Below are 10,184 nucleotides of genomic sequence, written 5' to 3'. Positions count from 1 at the left end.
GAACCCTCCCATCATACTAATAAGGTCTTGACTCGCATACAAAATCTATCGAGATGCTATTACATTTAAATAATGCAATGATGGTATGTGACGCGCTTTAAATTTCAACATTAATCGTTATTTATACTATATGTTCATTATTATTATTATTTATCATTTTATTATTTCCTTTTTTATTTCGTTTCTATTCATGTTTTCTCATTTTATTAATATCCTTTCTTATTAATATTTTAAAGAAATATTTGTTTGGATTAAAATATTGAGAGTTAAGATTAAAACCCTCCCATCATACTGTGGACCTTAAATCAAATCCCTCACCTAAAAATATTAATTCGAGATTGCGACTTCTCGCGTCCCGGTAAAAATTCTATCTCCAGTACAATCCAAACAATATGTTTTATACTGTTATTTATTTTATTTTTAAAAATATAAATATTCTATATATATTTTTAAAGTAGGTATATTTTATATTTTTACTCTAAGTCAACAATATTCCTTATTGTTTTTTTTTTTTTAAATATGTAATTTTATTGCTTGATGTTAAGTCAAAACAACTTTGAACTTTATGAAATTACATGAGAAAACAAATACATTTGGGTTTGGACATTTAAAGTTCCCATGTAATAGAGACCATTTGAAGTTCAAATATGCTTAGCTGCGGCTGTCCAAGGATATCATGTAGCTATCATTGATGTCCAACTAAAACTCCAATTCAAACTCAGCTTCCATTTCACACCAAACTCGTTTTTGAATTTAAAATCTAATCTTTACCATGAAGACAATAGATACCAAGTTGGATTCTTATACCTTAAGATTCACCATCCACACGTTATAAAGAGCTACCTTATCAGCTTATTTAGTCCCAATTGAATTAATAATCCCTCAAACCAACCAATTGAAGTAGGTCACTTTAACAAGTAACACTTGTCTGGCTAACTCATTTGCCTCTCTATTAGCCTCTCTTAATGTATGCGTGACCATCCAATTAGATACTGAATTTTGTAACCATCCAATTTGTACCATAAATTGCCCGAGATGCCAACAAGAAATCATAAAATTTAAATTGGAAAAAAATTAATTAGTTAGAAAACTACAAATGGAAATTAGTCTTAGGGTTCATGATTAATATAATTCTTATTTTACTAGAGTAAATTGTACACATTTTCATTGAAACAATATGATTCACATGAAAATAAAAGCTATAAAGGAATAAAAATCAAATACTTTTTTTCCCTTAGAAAATCCACAATGACAACTACACACATTTTCTTAAAAAGAAAATTCCAAATATAAGCCCACCCTTCTTTAAATTATCAAAACATTTCATACATATTTCCAACTGCAACTTTTTTTTTTTTGAATTTTTTGGTTAAGTGAAGATATAGGGGGAAAACAAAAGAAGAGAAACTACACATGATGATTCAAATTAAACTTTTTCTCCATTTTCTTCTCTACATATAACAAGGAGACAATCTATATATAAATGTTTTTATTTTTGAATTATTAGAATCCTCACACAAAATAGGGAGAAGGATTGCATAGTGTAAGTATACAAGAATATTTTAATTATTTATTTTAATGCAAATATTGTAGATAAATGATAAAAAAAATCCCACTTTATTGATGAGTATAAAAGTACATTCATTATTAAAAAAATGAAAAATAAGTTAGCATGATCATGTTGGTATATTATCAACCTAAATTGCCTTTAACCAAGTAGATTTTATTTCTACATTTCAAATGAATTTGTTTTTTTTATAATTAATTTAGGTCTCTTTCATGTAGAAAAAAAAATTGGTGTCTTCTCTATGTAAGATTTTTGAAAGAATTTAAATGTAACCCATCTTTGATATATACTACTCACATCACATGTTATTCTTTCCCTCTTTTTCTAGAATAGGAATGCTCATGGATCAATCTGTACCAAATTCGATTAGAATGCAACCGGATCTACTTTTCAGAAGTCAAGCTCGGACTTGTGCTGGCCCACTCATTTCATGGTATTCCTTACTAAAATTGAAAAAATATTTTATATTATTAATATTTTTAAATATATTTTAGAATTTCAAAACATTTGTTTGCTAATATTATACTCCTCTCATATCAAATTGAATGTTAACTTGGTACTTTTTAGGTCAAATGAAAGCCAGCATTTCATTTTCAATTATTCTTTTTACTACAAATACTATAATTATTTTATTATAACACAAAATTATGTGGGGAGTCCATCATATGTAAGTGTGGGCTGCTTTTCAAAAAAAAATATATAAGTGTGGGCTATATGATGAACCCTATACAATTTATGATTGTGATCGAATAATTATAGGGCAATAATAATTGTAAGTCATATGCTCACCGAACTTAATCAACTTTGAATCATATTCAGGCCTAAAATTCTACAGGCAACAATACGTATTGGACACCTCTATTTTAAGATATTGGTTACAATAATTTAAGTTTAAGCTAACAATTACCCAACATTGGGTTCAATAGCAACTACATGTTTTCTCCACACTGCAGGCGGTGGAGCAACTGTTATATGAACTTGGAATAAGTTTAGCATGGTTAAGAATTTGATTTTACTAGTTTAAAAAGCAAACATTATATATACTACAAATAGTTAAAAGAAAAACATGCATAGCTAAAGTTATACCTTTTTTGACACTTTTATTCTGAGGCAAAATCTCTGGATACACTGCAAATTTCTTCATGATCAGTGAGTTACTCGCAGGCTCATTGCTGAATTAAATAATAAAGTAACCAGAATATGTATGGATGCAAATACTTGTGTGCTTTATGTAACTATAGAACTCTTGCATGCAGCTGATTTTGCATAAACTTTCACGGCTCAATCACAAACAGAGGCTGCAACAAAGACACCCACACAATTTTAGTCAATAGCAAGCCTTGGGCATATGCAAGTGAGTAGCGAGGAGAAATAAGAGATACCGTGTCCACGCTGACTGGTTTGCCATCTTCCGCAAGTATTTCAACTATTGTTCCAGATTGATCGGCCTGCCGAAAGAACAATAGGAGAATTTAAGGGAGTTATATTAGTAGAAATTATAATCACAATCACATTTCCCTTAATATTTATATAGCATAACTATTACGTTTGATATAAGAAATTAAAAAGAAGTAAACTCATTAACCTAACATATAAATCGACAAAATTCAATTTAAAATTGGACTTCAACTTTAGCGTCTAAAGGTTGTATCAATTAACGTTATTCTTTTCCTCTTTCTACTTACGTTTAGTTTTAATATTGATGTTTAAGTTATTTATGAATCTCATCATTTACTTATTAAATTTTAATGGTTAATTAATCCATTTCCATATGTAAAATTACTTTCTAAACCTAAAATTTATTGAATTTTAATACATTTCATTAAAATAATTATTAAATGTTGATTGAATGAGGATTGATAATCATGATCTAGAAACTTGATTATCATTGACTTAATAATATAAGTTAAGCATGACAATCAAAGTACTCTTAATTATTTGTTAATTAAAATTTTATTTTGATAAAGAAATTTTTCATATTTGTTTCTCGTATTAGTTACATATCACTTAAACTTAAACTATATATACACACACGATTAATTTATGCATATGCCCAACAGAAAAAAAAATGAAGACTTTTCAAAATATTGATGAGATGATAAATATTGTGTAGCATGGAACTAAAGAAACTAAATTTCGTTCAATTAATGTAATAAGTATGTATAAAATATGTTTAATTTACGTCAAAAGTTACTTATTATTATTGAAAAAAAATTAATGTAACGCATGTGTTAAATCATGGCACTTGTAACAAAGACTAATGTACTGCATAAAACTATGGTGCAACAAAAAAGTATGGATGGTGCTTATATTTCTGAAAATCTGAGGATGAATTATTTAAGTTAAATCGATTACTACTATCATCTATGAAAAGCATTAAGATTTTACCAATTAAGGATGAGACTATACATACATACATATATATATATATACACACACACAGGCACACACTTACTTCAATCTCATTCATCAGCTTCATCGCCTCAATGATGCAAACTACCTGGCCTTTCTGGACCTTGTCTCCAACCTAACAGACATGGATAACAGAGAACCTCAAAGGACATATATATAGAGATAAAAGATAAATGGGATTCAACAACTACTTCAGGACTACGTTCCTCAGTATAAGCATTTACCTTCACAAAAGGTGGTGCACCAGGAGCAGGGGAACGATAAAATGTTCCTGCCATAGGGCATTTTAGTGGTGGATGCGATGATTTACTCGGCTGTGGAGGGGCATGAGCCTCCGGTGCTGAAGGCATTGCAGCAGGACTGGAAGAAGTGGGAGGAGTGACCTGCTCTGAGGGAGGCAGTGGAGATGGAAGAATGGTCGGAGGAGTAGCTTGCATGGTTATAACAGGAGGAGCAATCCCTGGCTGTGGCAAGGCTTCTTTCTTCCTAATAGTGATCTCACATACTGGCTGCTTTAGCTGCAGCTCAACGATATCCCTTGAATCAATCAGCCTGCAAGCCACAGATAATTTTAAGATGAGATGCATCCCAGTTCTGTTTTGACTGTACATTGACCGAGGGTGCACTCACTTAATTAGGTCTGCAACTTGGTTCATGAATGCTGCGATTGATTGTAGGTCAGGAATGCCTTGTTTCCCTTTTTCTTCTGATGTTATCTCTATGATTGGTGCAGAATTCAGCGATTTCTCGACGGCAACCTACAGGAAGACGTTAAAGAACCAATCTAACCTAAAGAGTTAAGCTGCATTGAGGGCTTTAGAACCAGAAGACTGAGAAGAGCTTTAATCTGCAGCATGCTATGGCTATATATGTTAATATATCTAAGAGGGTCTAATACCAGGTTATAAAAACCACTCGACCAGAAAGCTGAAGCAATTAGGTGAGGGTTGCCCAATGAGTTTTAACTTTTAGGATATTAAGACGAAGCAATTGAAGGATGGAAACATTGATAGGACATCGATGATTATCAGATTACCTCATTAACTTGGGCATGCACCTTGAGAGTCCTAAATTGGTTCTGGCTAGACCACTGCAATTACAAGTAAAAACATAACTTGGCAAATGTTTAATTGCGAACAATCTATTCAGTAACTTTTTATTACTATAATTTAGAAACCTAGCTACTAGCCTATCATGATTGAAAAACAGAATCCTATCCTTGATGGCAGCATCGTACACATTTACAATCTAAAAATAGCAAGAAATCAACAACAACAGCATAGCTAGAAATCTTGTGGAACTGACCTGAAACCCAAAAAAATGGTTCTGTTTAAGGTTATGACTCGGAATCAAAGGTGATGATCGTAGCAAAACAGAGGATTTAGCACAGGGAACAGAGAAAGAAGCCATGGGCTCTGAATAAAGCGCTTACAAATTTGAAAGAGAGAACCTTTGTAACTTTAAATGAACCAACGAAATAAAGAAGCAGAAGGTGAGATTTGTGTGGGATTTGGTGCGGAAAGATCGATGGAAAAATGAGGAAGGAAACTTAAAACAATGACTATTTTGTGTCGGCTTCTGTAAGCATCGACATATACAAGGAACAAGTGCGGAGACAACAAAATTGGAGATTTTAGAGAAAACTGTAACAACAATTTGCTTCGAATTTTTTTTAGTAAGAACAAACTTCAAGAACTAACATGATAAAGACAAATATAGAATAAATACTAAACAATGCTCTAATAGATTGGGCACTAAATGGTTAAGTAAAACTACTTTGAATCTTCTTAATAGTTAGTTTGTCTAGCACATTGCTAGATGTCAATCTTAACTTATAAATATAAACTAATCAATATTGGAAATTGATGAATCCAAATGGTTTGATTCATCTGAGCTTTAGTGGTTTTGATTTTAGTTTATATTAATTACTAACATGATAGAGTAATCAAGTTGGACTTAATTGCGAAGAAGTTTTAAAGTTCAAGGATTTAATTGCATATGTTCAATTAAATTGGAGAAAATTTATAATTAGGACAAAAGTTATGTTAGACCTAATTTCCTACTATAAACATATGATTATGTTGTATGTGGATGACACCTAAGAGTTGAGAGACAAAAAATAAAAAAGAAGAGAGAAAAAGATTTGGTCGTAAAGGAAACCTGGAAATCAATTTTAGTGGTCTTTCCCCTTTATAGTCAATTAATCTTCCTCCATTTCCTCCCTTGGCATTTCAATTTCACTTGAAAAACCAAAACCATTCATCCCTAGCTAGTACTAAGCTTGGCAACAAAAAGAAAACCCCAATCACCATTGGTGTTATTCAACTTAGAATTTGTGTGGATCATCATTAGAAGTTGGACATGTGAAAGACAACTTGAGATTTAAAACATTTTGTGGGAAAAGATTTAATTTACAAAGTGTTATAGCCTTTTGATTTCAACATCAAATTCTTAAAACTATAATGATCTTCTACCTAATAATTAAGATTTATCCATACTAAAAAACCAAATATAATTTTGCTAATCAAAAAAGCTTTAATTTTTCAATTATATATTTGTTTGCATGGGTTTTCCAACAATGGTATCCAAACCTCCTTTTGCTTTGTTTAATCGTTATTGATTTCTAAGGTGTTTGATTGTGTGTTGATATGGTGTAAAGACGGTTCAAAGAAAACCTTCAAAACTATTTTTGAAAAATAAAATGTCTCAAAAAAATAAAATTAGGAAAATCTTGTTCAGAAAAAATAGAATCAGGAAATCCTTGTTTTATGGAAAATGGAATCAAGGAAATCATATTTAGTTTTATAATGAAACATAAAGAGACTATTTATAAAGATAGTTCATCCTAAATCTACTTGTAATATAAGTAAAATAAATAAAGAAGTATTATAATCTTAGACTTTCTTGGTGTGTAAGTAAAGTAAAAAAAAATGTCCTAAAAACTGCGCTTACTTGTTGTGCAAACAAAGTAATCAACAAGTAAAGAAAATTTAAATATGAAAAGCATTCTGATTGCCTTATAATACTTTACTTGGTTACTACTCTTCTTGACAGCTATCAAATCCCCTTCATAAGGCTTGTCCTATGCACACGAGGTGCTGGTGTGCAATGCTAGCCTTATGCATACGTCTCTCTTGCATGTGACCCATATCCTAAATTAATTCTCCTTTACTCACCTCATATGGAAGCATGAAGATTGGAAATGCCCAACTTACCTACCAAAGCTTGAAACTGCTCTCGATCAAGTGCTTTGGTGAATATATTTGCCATTTGATACTAAGATGAAATCAGTCAAATTAACAAAATTTTTTAGATATGCAAGAAGGAATAAAAGACCTTGTTTGGGCGCATTTTGAGATGTCGAAGAATTCTTACAACGGCATCAAAGTGTGGCTGTCTCAGCTTGTGCATAAATTGACTTAGGATGTGCACTGTGTAACTAATATACGAACGCGTGATCATGAGATAAAGTAATTTACCAATGAGACTCCTATATTTTCAGGACTATTACAAAGTTGTTCTGAATCAAGATTAAGCTTATGCTATTGATCCATAGGTGAGGAAGCCGGTTTGCAACATGTGAGACCACACTCTACTAAAATGTTAAGATATTTGTGTTAACTTAATTTGATGCCAGCTGAAGAACATGCCAACTCAATCTCAGAAAATATTTAAATTTATTAAGATTCTTAACGTAAAAATTGGTATCCAAATATTGTTTTAGCTAAGAAATCATAGCATATGCGAAAAGTTTAATGGAGCCCATAAAAAGAAATCATCCCTATTTGACAAAGCTTTGAAAAATATTCATGTAGACTTTTTCTTCAAGAACAAGGCATCGCATTGTAACCATTTTGGCCATTAGGGTGTGTCTCTTTCATACGAGGCCTTCAAGTGCTCAGTCAAGACCTTGTGGTGTGCAACTCACAAGTGTGTTGTCCTAGTATGCACAACACTCTCATGTAAGGCTATTTGGGGTGCGCCCATTATGTGCATGGTTTCTCGAGGTGTGGGCTAAATGTGCATGATTCATGTGTTTGAGGCTTTCATGTGTGCACAAGCCATGCACACTTTCCTCCCGTGCGATGCCCATGTGTGCACCTTTTAAGCGTGTCCGAACCACATGTTCCAAGTATGCACGGCTATGTTGTGCGCAACCCCCTGTTGTGAGTTGAGATGTGTATAACCCCCTATCATGTAGCATGTGTCCGCGCGGTTTTCTGGCATGTAGCCTCTTGGTGTACTTGACCCACACGCTCTCCTTGTGTATGCACGACATTCAACTATGCAACCTTCTCATGCTTTAACTACTCGTGCGTGGTCTTGGCACGTTGGGCTAACGTGTCGAGCTTGTCAACCCATGTCACTCTGCAAGGCTTGTCTAGGTGTGCTCTACTGATGCAATGATAATTCTATCATATAGAGTTATTTGGACTTAATTTTGATAATAATTTAACTTAGTTTTTGCAGTAATGCATAGAAATTAGTTAGGTTTTATTTTATTTAATTACTTTATGTTAGTTAATTAGGTGAGTCAATCTAACCTTAGTTAATTTTGGGCTAAAATCGACGTTAATATGCCAAAGATATATTATTATTGATTAATTTGTTGATTTTGTAGGTGTGCAATTAAAAGGGTGAAAAGTTATTAATCTAAGTGCTCATGAGATGTAGACTTCACTACATATGTCTCGGTATTTTGACCATAACTTTCTCTACAAAATTTGAATGAGGTTATTCTTAAACCATTAGAAAGCTAAGAGAAAACTCTACAACTTTCATATTTACCACTTTGCCCAATTCGACCTAGAATGTGGTCAAAAGCCTTGTCGAAGTTGAAGCACTGTAGTAGTCCAAACAAGACCACGGCCTTGGAGGAGGCAGGCCGTGGCACCTCAACTTAAAAATCATGTGTTTTGGCTATTTAAATGGTCAAGGCCACAGCCTTCATGAAGGTAAGCCATAGCTTTCCTAGTTTGGTGAAGCAATCCTTGTCGGATTTGACTTTTTTCCTGATCCAATCTCACACTCTATTTATGCAACCTTTTAGAGGACTTTTGGAGGCACGAAACACCAAATTTAGAGTTGAGATTTAGCCACAAAAAAATCATTGAAAAATGTCTTATTGGAGCTGAGAAGAAATTGAAGAATTCAAAAGATTTAAAGATCAAGATTTTCACTCTTAAAGTTTTTTTATTTTTTTTGTTTTTCTTTTATTTTCTTGGTTTGATTTCAATGTTTAAACTTTATTTGATGATGATGTGTGACATTATGGGGAACTAATTTAGTTATCTAAGATTATGATTGAGCTCAATACATAGTTTGAATTATTTATCTCTCTTTTGCTTATATTTGATGGTTTTAAGTTGTTTATTCTATTCTGTTGTTAATATTTCTAATTGCCTGATCATTACTTAGATTAATTTGGAAACTTAAGTTAAATCTTGACAAAGGAGATTTAGGTAGATCTTGAATAGAATAGCGTATGATCAAATACATTTAGTTGATTAGGCGGTTTGAACTTAATGAATTTTTCTTCAATTTAATTTGCATAGACATATAGTAAATTAGTTGGAAGAGTTATTTTTATGAGAAACTTGACAAAGACTTGTAAATAAATTATGACTCTAGGTTAGCAACTTAATACATTAAACTAAGTTAAGAGAGAGAGAAAATAATCAGATGAAGTATTGAAGGATATCATAATCATAGGTCTGATAGTTAATTAAATTTCTTAAAACAAATTTGTTGATAAATTTTATATTAGTTTTATTTTTAGTATATTAGTTTTAATTTTAATTGTTTGGATAAAATTAAGGTATGTTAATTTTAGTACTTAATGGTAGGAATTAATTCAATTCTCTGTGGGATCAATATTCTACTTACCATTATATTATTTATTCGATACATATACTTACGTGAATAAAAAATTTAGCAACATGCAACTTGGCTTTACAAGTGTGCGAAGTATCAAGAAACCCCCAATCAATGGTGGTCTGATGCTAGTTATTGATGGGCCCCAAAGTGATGTCACCTTAAGGTTGATTTGAGCCTCTGTGGCTTGTGCAACACATAAGTGCTGAGCCCCCCATCGGCTTGAACTGGTCACAGATTCACAGACTATGATATTCTCCCCACTTGATTCAGGTAACGCCCTCGTTGCCTCGTGGTCTTTCTCCACCACAAGTCTTCTTCGGAGTCCCAA

At 32.3% G+C, this 10,184-nt stretch overlaps 1 protein-coding gene and 1 long non-coding RNA gene across 2 annotated transcripts; both read right to left on the bottom strand.

Annotated features, from left to right (window-relative positions):
• LOC108660431 (biotin carboxyl carrier protein of acetyl-CoA carboxylase 2, chloroplastic-like) lies at positions 2,790-5,389 on the bottom strand. Its single transcript, XM_018117075.1, has 8 exons — positions 5,285-5,389; positions 5,165-5,227; positions 5,016-5,069; positions 4,610-4,737; positions 4,204-4,531; positions 4,023-4,094; positions 2,950-3,015; positions 2,790-2,865 (listed from the first exon to the last, which is right to left on the bottom strand). Exons 1-8 carry the CDS (start codon positions 5,387-5,389, stop codon positions 2,842-2,844), a joined length of 840 nt encoding a protein of 279 aa, XP_017972564.1. The 3' UTR covers positions 2,790-2,841.
• LOC18604798 lies at positions 4,673-5,347 on the bottom strand. The gene is made up of 3 exons (XR_001927002.1): positions 5,285-5,347; positions 5,016-5,069; positions 4,673-4,737 (listed from the first exon to the last, which is right to left on the bottom strand). It is a non-coding gene; the product is annotated as an uncharacterized LOC18604798 (long non-coding RNA).

The sequence above is a fragment of the Theobroma cacao genome, chromosome 3, assembly GCF_000208745.1.
Source record: "Theobroma cacao cultivar B97-61/B2 chromosome 3, Criollo_cocoa_genome_V2, whole genome shotgun sequence".
Lineage (NCBI taxonomy): Eukaryota > Viridiplantae > Streptophyta > Magnoliopsida > Malvales > Malvaceae > Theobroma > Theobroma cacao.
This window is presented reverse-complemented; position numbering and strand designations above follow the sequence as displayed.

Bases quoted from the DNA above. Each gene is read 5' to 3' on its own strand.
- LOC108660431 (XM_018117075.1), bottom strand. From the start codon at position 5,389: ATGGCTTCTTTCTCTGTTCCCTGTGCTAAATCCTCTGTTTTGCTACGA. The intron at 5,228-5,284 runs GTCAGTTCCACA...TGCTATTTTTAG, and splicing joins ACCATTTTTTTGGGTTTCAG to ATTGTAAATGTGTACGATGC. The intron at 5,070-5,164 runs GTAGCTAGGTTT...TTGTAATTGCAG, and splicing joins TTTTCAATCATGATAGGCTA to TGGTCTAGCCAGAACCAATT.